A 15,016-nucleotide genomic window follows, 5' to 3' on the forward strand; every position below is an offset into this window, starting at 1 on the left:
TGTCTTGTAGACAAGCATATCCTATCTTTTCCATAAATGTTCTAATTTTCTCCTGTATGGCTTTTATCCTGCTTTTTGTGTAATCTGAGTTCCTGTTATCTCTGCTGTAGATCAGGACTCCTGTAGAGAGGATCCTTATGTTCTGTCAGCATACTCTGAGCAGAAGAATAGACAAAACGTAACGTCCCACAATTTCGAGCCTTATAGTATATTCAAAGAATATGAAAATAGCTGCAGAGTATGTTGTTATCCACTTCTCTTAATTAATTCTTGAAAGAGATTTTCATTATTACACCTAAATAATTCTAAGTATCCCTACATTCAGTAACTGTAAGCAAAAGATAGCTGTTCTGTTAAAAAGATAATATCTTTTCTAGCCAGGACTAACCACACTTTCCTTATTCCTGTTGCATTTGAGCTACAGCTTCCATCTGCCCATTTTTCTAGTTTTAGTTTAAGGATGAGGGTTAAGCGTATAGCAGTTCTTCCGAAAGCTTGGGGCATGATCCCAACCACTTCTAAACTATCAGAAATGAACTCAGGCACATTTTACAGTTCCTATGTATCAACAAAAGGCTTTCCTTATTCCCTTCTCCTAGAATCTACAAAACAGCTACTAGGGAATTGAAATGATGTTGTGATTGGTCTTTCATACTTCAGCTATTATACCTAATGAGGAAGTTCCAAAGCAAGATCAGTTGTTGGATACTATGTGTATGTGAGGAGGGATTCCTGCACTAGACATCCCCTCCCTTTATGCAAGAAAGGGGGCTGGGTCTTTCTCCATAGTTTCCTTTTTTTCTTTTTTCTGGAATGTTATGAATTATGGAAACATATGATATAGTAAGTTTTTAGTCAGTCATTTTTAAAATACTCTGAAAAGTGATATGAGGATGGGGGGAATCTTCAGACAAACAAAATCTAACCCCACTTCCCATATCATTGTCCTAACTGGTGGGCCTGCATAGCATATGGTTGAGGGTGAGAATGTTTGATGTTCCAAGAAGTGCTCTGCGAGACAAAATCTACATAGGATTCTCTGAGTTTAAGCCTGGGAGAAAAGATTCCAGCCTTACGCAAACATATGTGCACCATTTGCTCACTCTGGTTGTAATTCACCCTGTGAAAGTGAGGGCCACTCACCTCCTTAGTTCCGTTTCAGCATTTTAAAAAGAGCACGCTATACGCAAGAGTGATTGAGTGAACAGACCATATGCTAGTCCGGTACACAAAGTCAAAATTTCCCCCTTTCAAAGTCCAGCATGTGGCATTGAGGAAGTATTTAATTACATAATAGTGTACAAACCCAAGGTGCCATGCTACAAAGTTGTTTAAAAAAAAAGAGAGAGAGTTTGTTTAAAAATAGCCAGAGTATGATGGGGGTGGGCGAGGGGAGGCAAAGTTAGCAATGAAGATAGAAAAGAGCAGAACACATTTTGAACATAGCACCAAATCTCGAGTAGATGAAGCTGTGATTAATCTGTGAAGCCGGAAATCATGCAGCAGACGATGGATCAACTGTGGTTTGGCAACCTCCAGATTCTGGACAGAGGAACCCATCTCTCTTCCTAGTTCACCCAGGCTGCATCCCAGCAAGCTCCGCTCCACTGGTGTCACCAGACTGTGGGCAAGGCTGTCAGTAGAGCTGCAACCATTGGCTGTGATGTTAGAGGGGGCTTGTTTAGTGCAATCATACCTTTTCGGCATTGATCACCACCAAGGGCAGGGCAAAGACATTTTAACCCTTTCCTCACACCACTGACATTGCAAGAACTCTCAAACTACACAGTCATGCACAAGCGCAATTATTGATACCCCGAGATGGCAAGGGGCACTTGCAAATGGCAATGGGGTCTTGGGGGAGGGGCGCTGAACAGAAACTGGGAAATTGGGGAAAGGGGTGGTGGGTTGTTGGCTGGGTGGGTGGGAAAAGGGATGGTCCACCAGAAAAAGTGATGTCGTGTCATTTCCACGCAGCTGCTCCTGGAACCTAGGATGGGTCTCAGGCCGATTAATTGCAGCTAGTGTTTTTGGGAACTGTTACTGCCATGTGACTGCCACCTTTGATCAGGAGGAGTGACCTGCATTTTATGCAGTCGAAGAGAGGGGGGGATTTCTGCATGTGGTTTGTGGTTGCTGCATTTAAAAGGGCTGTCATGGAGGAATCCTCTCAGTAGCGATTGCAGTGCTAGGCCATACCTGCCATTGGATGGGAGCCTACAACCAGCAAGTGGACTCTCCCTAGGGGGAATCTGCTTGCCACGTTGGGCTTAATCAGCCAGGAAAATGGCTTCTCACTTCTAGCTGTGAGGATCCCTGCATTCCCCTTGTGGGAGTCCACTTTTAATCTCCCTTGGGAAAGAAAAACTGTCTTCTCCATTTGGAGAAGAAGGGACTTGGGGCCCACTTCCTCCCTCCCTGGGTAGAGAGGACTGGGCGTCTCTTCCAAGTTGTACTGGTTGAAAATAGACTGCACAAGCATTCCCTCAACTTGTTCCCTTGCATGCACAGAATGAGTTTTGCTCTGGGTGGCAGTATTGGGGCAGCGTGTGTGCACATGACCATGCCTTGACAGGAACATCACGCTGAACCTGTCACAATGTTACCCAGTTCACCCCCTTTTTATTGAGTACTTCCCCCCCCCGCCGCAATGTGTGAGAAAACATTTGAGGAACCTGAACATTCCCCTCCCCCTTTTGGAAAGCAAACACTGGCAGCTCTTGGCAAGTGTATCCTCTCTGAATGCTTCCGCTCCCACAACCCCAATGAGGGAATGGGAAGTTTCCAACTGTTACCCAGTTTCTCCCCTTTGGATGTTAGATACCGCCATACTCCATGGATTGAGCCATTTTTGGAAGAGTGGCATAGAAATTGAATGAATGAATGAATGAACTTTCTACAATGTGTAATTGCCCTGTTGCAGCACTTCCCCAGTTCCTCCCCTTTGGTTGGGGCACAAACCACACCTCATACCCTATGGGGAACTAGGCGGTAACAGCACCTTTGTCCCCTTTGCACAGTTAGTCCCCTGTGCTGGGGCCTATCCAACCCCAGCACAGCATACCTCCAGTGACTGTTGCTGGTATCTATCTTATGATTCTTTTTTAGATTGTGAGCCCTTTGGGGACAGGGAGCCATTTTATTTCTATCTATCTATGTAAAGTGCTTTGGGAACTTTTGTTGAAAAGCAGTATATAAATATTCTTTGTATTTGTATACATCAAAACATTTGCTTGCTTTGCTTTTGCTTGCACAGTGCTTTTGGCCCTTGCCCGCTATGGGTAATCAACCAATCACAAGACTTGCCCAGCTTCTCTCTGGTATTCCCCACCCCCACCTACAATTAGCAAGTAAGCAGTTGAAGCACTGGGCAAATCTATCCCTTTTGTGTTGGGCAGAAACTCAACTACAGTCCATGGAGGGAAGAGCCACTTGCAGCACCTGGGTGATTGACCCCCTTTCTATGGCCCTGCTCCCAGTCCCCCACCAATGGGAAAGCATCCTGTCAAAATATTTGGGCAGTCTCCACCCTTTGGATGCCAACGTAGAACTGATGTGTTTCTGGATTACTCCAAATCAACCTCTCTATGGTTGCAGCAGGAGCTTGTGCACAAAACCTGGATTATAGCAACAGCAGAATTTGGACAAGACAACGGTGCCTTTGAACCTCAGGTTTCAGCAGCAAAACTCACTACCAACCAAGGGTTCAAATTCAAGTTTGGAAATGAAAACATAGCCATGGTTAGTTGACAAACCAATGGCTTCATATATTCAGACAATCACTTACTCAAACCTCTGGCACGTTTACCTCTGGTTTAGCATTACTGTATGTTCGAATGTGACTAGTGAGATGTCTGCTCTTCAGTCGGATTTTCAAAGTTATTTCTGTACATCACAATCCTATGCATGTTTATTTGGGGGGGTGGGGTTCTTCTGAGTAAACATGTATAGGATTGTGCTGCACAGAAATCACTAGAAAACAGTGCTGCTTTTTTCTTATTAAGTGTATTTCAACCAGTGTATTTCAAGTATATTTCAGCCACTTAGACTTCAACCTAAGTGTTCTTTTTCACTAGATTTCAAGGGATGGAAGAATTAATTTTTAAAAGGTTGAGTAATGGCTTTGTTGACTTCCTGTCAAATGATAAATGAAAATCATGAAGATTTCTTCAGGCATTTTGTTTCTTGTTTGTGGGTGTGTAGAATAGTATTTTCTATGTAACCAAAAATATTCTGTTATTCCTAAGATATTCTTTGTTGCATGTGCCATATCTTTCAAGCACAAACTCCAGAGAGGTAGCTCTAATTGTCTGTAGCAGGGTGTGGGTAATAAACAGATCCTTTTGATACTAGATTAACAGATGTATTGTGGCATAATCTTTTGTGAACTGGTGCCTACTTCATCAGATGCATCCAATATCTGCACGCGCGTGCACACACACACACACACACACACATAATAACAAAATATTATTACTCTAGGTGGTTTCACACAATCCATTTGTAAGTAAATAGAAGGGAACTGGAGGTTCCTGGGGAGTGTGAGCTTCCAGCGGGCATCTCATACAAACTCACCAAAGTCTGATTCCCAAGCACTCTATCTTACATTTTCTGCCCAACTTCAAATCTTGGTAAAGGAAGTCAGGCAGAGGACTCAGGAACCAGACTTTGGCAGGTTCAAACAATGCTATCTTCCCGGAAATATTCTACTTACTTTCCAGCTGATTGTGTGAAGCCTCCCTGCTAGCTGGATGACTCTGGGCCAGTCACTTCTCTCTCAGCCTAACCTACTTCACAGGGTTGTTGTGAGGAGAAACTTAAGTATGTTGTACACCGCTCTGGGCTCCTTAGAGGAAGAGTGGGATATAAAATGTAAATAATAATAATAATAATAATAATAATCAAATATTTCTTGTAATTGGTGATGATGTTTCATAGATCTGACAAATGCTGCAATTCAGACACAATATTAAAATACAAAATAAGTTTTTTTATTGTGCTTTCAGTCTGGTCAGACTTCTGCCTTTGGTCCTCTGGCTGATGAGTTTAGAGAGAGAACTGACATCAGCTTTGTCCAAGAACCAAAAAGCCAAATGCTCCTATGATCAGAGCAGTAAAGTCATTATGGTGTGATTAAATGTTTGTTGTCTTTACAGGTGGGAAGGCAAGAATGAAAATGAAGTTGGCCGATGCAAAGAAACTGGCATGATCCATGTGAGAGTTAATCACAAATACTACAGGCCAACTGAAGTGGTAAGCAAAGGCATTTTCACAGCTTTACAAATGAACAATCCAGGCATTCTGTCACCAAATTGTTGCGTTTGGGCAGCTGTTTGCAAGAGGGTTCTAATTGCAATCTTGTTGCCAGTTTTCAGTCTTTCTAAATAGTCTCCTAACCACTTACTCCTAGAAATCATCTGAAGCAAGCAAACAAACAGGGAGGAAACACAGCAGTCAAGATTACTGAATAGTTGATGCTCTGATTGTTTTGATGTGAACAGGGTTTTCCTTCTAAATTGTTACTGGAGAAATAAGTGATTTATGAAAAGGTGGATATATAACAAAGAGATGATGTATTATATGTTTAATATGTTTGTTTTTAAGAATAGTCATTTTCATAGATAGACAGACAGACATAGATAGATAGATAGATAGATAGATAGATAGATAGATAGATAGATAGATAGATAGATAATGCTGAAAGATAATAAAAATATTTTTAATAAATAGATAAGATAATTTTTATTATAAATTTTTATTATGCTGAAAGATGAAATAATGTTGACATCATTTCCAAACCCTGTCTGGAATGTGGTGGCGGCGGGGTGGAATATATAGATATAGATATATAGAACATTTTTAACAAAATACATTATGACAAAGAAACTATGACATTATTTCATCTTTCAACTTAATAAAAATTTCCCCCTCTGTACTTGATGTAGCACAAAATTACCTCCCTCTTTCCTATCCAAATCCTTCTCTCCTTTAAACAAGCACAAACCAAAAAGAACAAAACAAACAAACAAACAAGACTGTAGTCAGAGACTCCGCCACAACAACTTTCTACAAAAATATCTGTTACAAGGCATACAATTCCAAGACTGGTTTTCAAATTACCTAGAACTTGTCATGAGCTCCCCTTTTAAATTAAATGATTCTTTCATAAGCTGCCAAAAGCAATGAATCAGAAATCCATTGTTCTACCTCAGGAGTATCCTTAACTTTCCATTTTTACAAAAAAAATCCATTTTTGTAGTGTAAGGCATTTAGCCAAAACTAATGCCCTTGATAACCATATTTCTGTAATACTATATATGTAGACAGTGTGTGGTTTTAATACCTCTAGGCATAGGAAAACAAGGAGAAAGAAAGAATATAAAAATAGGCCATAACATTTAATTTTAATTTTCATCAGTGTACTTGAAAATTAACAGAAAATCACTGATAATCCATATTTCCGTTCATGTGTTCACATAAAATGAATTATCATAATTTGACCAGTGTGCTTCTAATCCATCATTTTAAATGTGGAGGTAGTTCTAAAGCTGGCACATAGTTTAAAGAACACAGGTGTTTATATGGCCCTGTCTCAAAGAAAACAAAACATGTACTTGGCAATAGTAGTCCATTCACTGTATTTCCATTGAGGTCCATTAGATATTAAGATGAATAAGATCAGTTCCCTATTGACTAATGTTGACTAATGAGGCACTTTCATGATAAGTGTGTATCCTATCCTATCCTAACCACTAATGTGCTTACTGACTTTAGCCATTGGATAATATAACCATTTATTTTCATGGTCACTGAAACACCACCTCGGTCTGTTGAGTACAGTCATGCTGGGTAGTGGGACAGCCTGGTATTTTTAGACAGTGATCATTTCACATGGTACTAGAGGGAACCTGTGACTTGCAAACCTTCAATGTACTTGATAGACTGCTATTCCATTACACCACTTTGCTTGGTATTTAGACATGATTTGTCAACAATTATTGATGCAAAGTCTGCAAATAAAATAAACAGTATGCACAGTTCCTGAAGATCCGCATTTGTGAAGGCTAGAAGAGTTTCCTATGATCAAGTGTTCTTGTTAAGTTTGTTCTTTGATGTTTTCTAAATCTCTGTTTGGTTTTTTTTTTTCCCTCAGAAAAGCTCAATGTGAGTACATTGAGGAGGATCTGGTCTTGTGGTAGCAAGCATGACTTGTCCCCTTAGTTAAGCAGGGTCTGCCCTGGTTAGTATGAATGGGAGACTTAAAATGTGAGCACCATAAGATATTCCCCTTAGGGGATGGAGCCACATTGGGAAGAGCAGAAGGTTTCAAATTCCCTCCCTGGCATCTCCAAGATAGGGCTGAGAGAGATTCCTGCCTGCAACCTTGCAGAAGCCGCTGCCAGTCTGTGTGGACAATATTGAGCTAGATGGACCAATAGTCTGACTCAGTGTATGACAGCTTCCTATGTTCCTATGTCCCTATAACATAAGAAATTGTGATCAGGCACATCTGTTATATTAACATTGTTTTAGGATCAAGGATGCATGCTTCTCAGTTACAGCAATAGCACGTAGAACTTTTCACCAAGCCCAGCGAATGAAAAGGTTGCAACACTCTGTCCTGACAGCCGTCATTTTATTTATTTAAAAAATTATATTCTGCCTTTTTCTACAGACTCAAGGATGCTAACAAGAATTAAAAGAATGCAACAATAAAAAGACAATAAAAGCAGAAAAGCAACAGCAATCATAAAAAAAATTATACTACAACAATAATTCAGTAGAAAAGCAGATAGGGGAAAACCAATAAAAACCATCCCTCAGAGGCTGTTGGGGAAGGCTAACTGAAATAGAAATATTGTCAGATTCTTTATTTAATTGCCAGGGAAAGTGCCACCCAAAAATTGGGTGGCAAGGAGTTCCAGAGAAAGGGGGCTACCACCAAGAAAGCTTGTTCATGGATTCACCCCAGTAAAGTGTAAGAAAGCAAGATCTTATAGGATGGGCAGATTCAAGGTCAGCTCACTTCTCTCAAGTGAGAAAAGACAGTCCTTCAGGTGACTTGGCCTTAAAGGGCTTTAAAAAATCAAAAACTGCACTTTAAATGGTGCCCCGAAATGCGCTGGTGACCAGTGCACCGGTACAGTAGTGGCTTGATGTGGTGATAAAAGCATCCCAAATTTCCCAGGACTCTGTATTCTGTACCAGAGGGATTGTTCAAAGAGCTCTCAATGACAGCCCTGCATAGAGCATATTGCAATAGTCAAGATAAGAAGTAACAAGAGTGTGGACAACCATAGCCAGATCCCTCTGAATCGTAAATGGGCTAAGCTGAGGTGCCAGCCAAGCAGGGCAAACATACCCCTGGCTACAGCTGACAGCTGGACATCCAGGAATAAGGCTGGATCCAGGAGCACTCCCAAGCTGCAAACCCTCTCCTTCAAGGGGAGTGCAACCCTTTCCAGAGCTCACAAACAACTCAGTCCCAGATCAGTGGACCTCATAACCAAGAGCATGTTTCTTTTGTCTAGATTTAGTTTCAGCTTCTTCACATTTTATCTAGCCCATCACCTACTAGTGATGTGCCCGGACCGGTCCAGAGGCCATTCTACAGGCCTCCAGACCAGTCCGGACATGGGCAGTTCAGATTCGGATGGTTTGGGGTGGGGGGTCCCCTTAAGGGTGGGGGAGAGTTTACTTACCCCTCCCACTCACTGCTTTCCCCCCTCCAGTGCCCGTATTTCTTTTAGTAATTTCTCTGAGTATTTCTTTGAGCGCCCCTTCTCCGGCGCTCTGCTGCTGCAGCAATTCTTTTAGTAATGGGGCAGCAGGATACCTCCCTGCCACCCCTTCCCCCGCTTGCATGCGCACACGTATTTTCTTGAGTAAACGGAGTGGCAGGATATCTCCCTGCCACGCCTTCTTTCACTTTGCTGCAAAAGGCTTTTAGAAGCCTTTTGTGCTCCGTTTACTCAAGAAAATACGTGTGTGTGTGCGCACACACACAAAAGGCTTCTTAAAGGCTTTTGCACTGCACGCAAGCAGGGGAAGGGGCGGCAGGGAGGTATCCTGCCGCCCCATTACTAAAAGAATTGCTGCAGCGGCAGAGCGCCGGAGAAGGGGCGCTCAAAGAAATACTCAGAGAAATTACTCAAAGAAATACGGGCACCGGAGGGGGGGAAGCGGCCAGAGGGGTAAGTAAACCCACCACCCCCGCGCCTTAAAGGAACCCCCACCCCAGTGCCGGACCGCAGCTCCGCAGTTCCATGCACACCCCTATCACCTACTCCAAACACAGATTAAGGACAACCACAACTTCTCTAACTGAATCTTCATACCTTTGGAATCCCAAGACATAATTAATGTGCTGTGCTGAAGAGAGGGCTGCTTTTTGAAAATATATTCAGGGTCTTCCTGGAGGTGACACAATGAGTGACACACTAGCCCTCTTCAGACATTACAGAGTGCAGCAGTGCTCATGGCTACAGCTCGGAAAACAGGGAGGAAGTCCTGCTCCAAAGCTGTCACTCACCCCCTCCAGCCTGCTGCTCAGTGTTACAGCTCCATTTGTCTGAAGGGGGAAGCATGTAACCGTGATGGCCAGTGCTTCTGTGAGCAGCAACCTAGATCGCCTGAGGTTGCTGCTTACAGAAGTGTTCGCCAACATAGTTACTGCATTTCCCCCATTCAGACAAATGGAGCCATAACTGGAGCCATAGCCATGAATGGCTAGAGAGAAAGGGTGAGTGGCGACTCTGGGGCAGGACTTCTGCTGCTCTCTGGAGTTGTAACCATGAATGGAGCTTTAAGGATTCACATTGAATAGGGATGTGCTGGTTTAGAATTCTCTTCTGAGAACCACTCAGGATTCTAGTTCTGAACCATAAACCATAACTGTCTTGAGACCTACATACCGTAGAAACTGTTGAGTTTTTGGATGATGCTGTCAGTTGCTGAGAAAAGGCTATCACCGCCATTTCATGCCTGTCCTGTGAGCTTCCACAAGTATCTGGTTGGCCACTGCTGGAAACATAATGCTAGACTAGGTAGACTTTTGTTCTTGTCCAGCAAGACAGTTTTCAGATTCTTGGCAAGTTGCATAGTAATATCTAACATCAGCCCAGAGCAGTTCTGTTAATTAAATACTGAGTTTTATATATTTTGCAAAGTTTCGGGATTTTCTCTAAAACATTATGAATTACTTTGGGTGAAATAGGATAAGAAATAAATGAAGTGATGGAACTTTGCTTATGTGAGAGGCCTGGATTATTTTGTGAATATGTGGAGCTTCAGAAAAAATATGTATTTTCCTCTTGTTTCTGAAACACTCTTTCTTGGCTGATAGAGTTGACCATTGGCTGGCTTTGCCAAAGTGACACAAACTATGGCATACATGAGTGGAAACATATCCTTCCAATTATAACTAGAGTTCGGGATTATGTAGTGAAAGAGCTCTTTATACATTTGATTGTAGATTGGTTCAACCTGCTAAACACAGTAAATGGCTCATCTGTTTAGACCCACAGAATCTGTCAAGTACAATATTAGATCTCAGGTCTTTCCTATTACCCATACACTTCTCTCTTTTTCTTATTCAGTTTCCTCAGTTTGAAACACTGCTCTTTTTTCTTTCTTTTCTTTCAATTTTGCTCACAGACTTGAAACTCTTCCTTCATTATTTTGCGACTGGTACTTTCTCAGTGTTCACACTACCCTGCCTCTACTGGGTAAGTAGGGGCACAAAAGCTTGACTGATCCTAGTAATGCCAAATGCAAGATGAATATCCATAAAGAAACTGAGAACCTCACTCACATTGTTCTTTTCCAAAGTTTGAAAATGATGCAGGATTTGCCAGGATCAGAAATATAATACTTAATTCAGTGAGTAAGTAGAAAAAGTGAGTCGTCAAGATGTGGCAGAAGCTTTTAAAATCTCTTATGAGAAATTTATTTATTTATTCATTCATTCGTTCATTTAAAATATTGCTGTACCGCCAAAACTTGCATCTCTGGGTGGTTTGTAATTAAAATCATTTAAAACATTAAATCAATTAATAATTAAAATCTTTTAAAACATTGAAAACATTTAAAACCTAGTATTAAAAATATTAAAACTATAAATCTAAATAAAAGCCTGAGAGAATAAATGTGTCTTCAGTGCCTTTTTAAATGTTGCCAGAGATGGGGAGGCTCTTATTTCAACAGGGAGCACATTCCAAAGTCTAGGGGCAGCAACAGAGAAGGCCCATTCCCAAGTAGCCGCCAGACGAGTTGGGCTCATGGCAAAAAAGACGTTCTCTTAAATACCTGGGGCCTAAGCTGTTTAGGGCTTTATAGGTAATAACCAGCACCTTGTATTTTGCCCGGAAATGAATTGGCAGCCAGTGTAGTTGTTTCAACACAAGAGTAATATGGTCTCTCCTAGATGTCCCAGAGACTAACCTGGCTGCTGCATTCTGGACCAGCTGCAGTTTCCGGACTATGTACAAAGGCAACCCCACATAGAGCGCATTGTGATAATCTAGCCTAGATGTTACCAGCATATGTACCACCATTCTGAAGTTGTACATCTCAAAGAACAGACGCAGAAGATCGCATATCAGCCAAAGCCGATAAAAAGCACCTCTGGCCACCACCTCAACCTGGGACACCAGGGAGAGGTTTGGATCCAGAAGCACCCCCAGACTATGTACCTGATTCTTCTGAGGGAGCATGACCCCATCCAGAACACGCAGATCAAAATCATCTCCAGTGTTCCAACCCCACAGAATAAGTACCTCCATCTTATTTGGATTCAACCTCAGTTTGTTATCCCTCATCCAGCCCATTACTGCCTCCCCTCCTTTCCATTACTCCCCTCTTATTAACAGTACAATCTACTCTGGAGTAGTAATCCAGAGGACTGTATGATAAGATCATTGCTGCAGACATAAAAGAGGGTCAGAAGCCAGCAATCTCTGCTATGTTTAAGGATCCATTTGGACTTACAGGTCAGTTTCCACCTATAATTCCTACATGGGTTTCCTCTTATTTCCAGAACTCAGCACAAACTCCTCATCCATACCTTCAAAGTCCTCCATAGCCTTGTCTTCACATCTCTTTACTCTACCCATGACCTTCTGTTCTTCAGTTCCATTACCCTCACCCATCCAAAGGCCTCCTTCTCCACCCTTGATCCCTTGATATCGATTATAGCTTCTGTTACATCTATGTACAGTCACCTCTGTTCTTTCCTTTAAATCCTTCTTTCAAACCCATTTCTGAAGACTTGAACTTGAAAGAAATGTTTGTCTCTAACCAAACCACCCATTGTCTGTGGCCTGTTCAGCTAAAATGTTTTTATATAGATAATATACACCTGGATAGCAAATGTCTCATCTGAATTGCCTTGTTGCTCAACCGAAGACTTCTTGTTAAATGAACTTCTTATCTATGTTAAATCTGACCCATGACCATCTGAAGATAGCTACAATTTGTCAGGTATAGCTGCTTTTATAAAATAAGATGTTGGCTAGATCCCCACTTTGAATATACATTCTAGCTATGCCTTCCCGTCTTAGCATTTCATCTGATCACTCTGTCATGAGTCAAAAGTCTTATTTGTGGCATCTTTTATTCAACCTCTTCCATTACAGAGATTCAAAGGAGGCATGGTGCTTTAAACACATGATGCAGAATAAAGAGGGAAGCAAAAAGATGAATGTGGAGGGGAAGGGGATAAGCATTATTTGTGAGTGAAGTGAGCATTAAGCGGGTGGGGGTGGGGAATGCAAAAGGGAAGAGGAAAAAGCAGGGTAGGCTGCTAGTTCCCAACTCAGAGAGGGGCTTAATGTGTGTATACAGGTTGTCTTTTATATTTGTTCCCCTGGTGCCTCTATGATTAGCCTCATCCTTCCTCTAAACTCTCCCCAACTTCTTCCCTCTAGTCAGACCACAGGTTACATCATTGCATAGGGAAAGTGTGACTCAGTAGAGGAAAGAAATCATGATGTGCAGACATTCTGGTTAAGAGACTCTGTTGCCTTCAGAATTACTGGAGATCAATTCATATGATCCATTTGAATTTATATTAACCAGATGAGGAACCAGACTCCTACAAAGAACAGGGTTGTAAGTTTGTAGTGATGCCATAGAGTGAGAAGTGGGTGTAGGATAAAGCTTGTGGAGAATTTGGAAAATAGCAACTTTATAGCCCTTACCATAGCTAAGACTTGTGCTTAAAATATAGGCAATTCCCTATGAAATCTGAGAAGCCAGGAGAATGGCTAAATAAGAGTTTCAGTGCCATACAGCTCCCTGCTGCTTTCCATAAATAAGAAATTATGCACAATAAGGAAAAATGTACATTAACTTTATTTACATAATTTAGACATGTTATCAAATTCTTCTTTTTCTGTTGCAACATTTTATTATTGCATAGCACAATTTTCTTTCTTCATATGCTGCTTACAGTCAATTCTGATTGTATAGTGGTATTTTAAATGATAAAGGTAACGCAAGATGGTTTTATTTTTTGCACATTGACTGGTGGTTTAACCATGTATTGAGACAGTATACCACATCTGAGTTTGAGCCATATTGCCAAAGCTTTCTGGGAAGTAATGCGGCTTTTGGACAAGCAGTCAGAATGCCAAAAATTATCACCTTGCAGGAGCTTCACCACCTCAGAGTGGTTGTGTTTGCTCACTGTAAGAGTACTGTAGCATCTTGAAACGTGTGTAGGTTATGTACTACTTAGGGATGTGCACAAAACAGATTTTGCATTTTGTTTCAAGCTCAAAACAAAATACAGACGAAATGAATCGTTGAAACAGCGGTTGATCCAACTGTTTTAGCAGAACAAAACTAGAAACGTTTTAAGTGTTTTGGCCATAGAGAACAATGGGGAAACTCGAAACATCCCATTGTTCCCCATGGGTAGCTCATAGACCACACCAAAGTGTGGTAGGGCATGGGTGGGTACTAGGTGGTAGGGCATGTTGGGTGCTACCTACCACCCAATCCACAAAAGAAATGGGCAAGCAGGGGATTTTTAACAAATTTTAACCTTTTCCCCAAACCCCCATAGGATCGCAAGCCCACGCCAGAAAACCAACCAGCAAGGGAAAAACAGGCTTCCAAAATGATGCTTGAAACGTCGAAACATTTCTAATCAAAATGGGGTTGTTTTGTTCTGAGCTCAAAGCATGCCCTTTATTTAAAGGGTATTTTGTCCCGAGCTCAAAACACTTGAAATGGCTCATTTCAAGTTGAAATGTTTTGATGGCAAAACGTTTTATACATCCCTAGCACAACTACTACTACTAGTTGTAGTTGTTGTAGTAGTAGTAATAGTAGTAGTACAAATACTTATATACTGCTATATAAGTATATAGTTTCCAAAGCAGTTTACATAGATAGATAGATAGATAGATAGATAGATAGATAGATAGATAGAGAAAGAAAGAAAGAAAGAAAGAAAGAAAGAAAGAAAGAAAGAAAGAAAGATGGATCCCTGTCGCCAAAAGGTTCACAATCTAAAAAGAAACGTAAGATAGACACAAGCAACAGTCACTGAAGGGATGGTGCCTCTTTGCCCAGTTAGCAGGGAACATACATTAGGGTTATGCATGCTACGGATTCCAGTGGTTTGGTTAACTGGACCACCGGACCATGGGTCAAACCGGGCCCCAGTTCAGTCTAACAGACCCTCAGTTCAGTCCAAGGGCCTAACCAGTGTGGAACTGGTTCAATTTGGCTCAAGGAGAATTCTTGTAAAGGGGAATCCATTGATGAACCCTGTCTTCCTTTAAAAATACTCCTAATGGGGAATGGCGAAAGGGCAACTTGGTGGCGGCAGCACGGCTCCTCCAAACTGGTCCTGGCGCTTCAGAACAGCCTGGTTCCAACCTCCACACATGTGCCGTGGAGTATCACACCTGGTCCGGATTTCAGAGGAGCCATGCCATCGCTGCTCCCTATTAGGAGTGTTTTTTAAGGAAGGCAGGGTTCACTGGATTCCCCTTTACAAGGGGAA

At 41.7% G+C, this 15,016-nt stretch overlaps 1 protein-coding gene across 2 annotated transcripts in view; it reads left to right on the forward strand.

The window, feature by feature from the left end:
- Window positions 1–15,016, forward strand: part of GMDS (GDP-mannose 4,6-dehydratase) — a 453,328-nt gene that overhangs the window by 335,209 nt on the left and 103,103 nt on the right. The window contains exons 9-10 of one of the 2 annotated variants that reach the window (XM_053247716.1): window positions 5,157–5,253; window positions 5,411–6,887. In XM_053247716.1, coding sequence (XP_053103691.1) covers window positions 5,157–5,253; window positions 5,411–5,467 — 154 coding nt within the window. In that variant the 3' untranslated portion in view covers window positions 5,468–6,887. Of the gene's footprint in view, window positions 1–5,156; window positions 5,254–5,410; window positions 6,888–15,016 lie in introns of those variants that run through there. The other variant, XM_053247715.1, reaches the window with a different exon arrangement.

Source organism: Hemicordylus capensis, chromosome 4 (genome assembly GCF_027244095.1).
Source record: "Hemicordylus capensis ecotype Gifberg chromosome 4, rHemCap1.1.pri, whole genome shotgun sequence".
Taxonomy (NCBI): Eukaryota; Metazoa; Chordata; class Lepidosauria; order Squamata; family Cordylidae; genus Hemicordylus; species Hemicordylus capensis.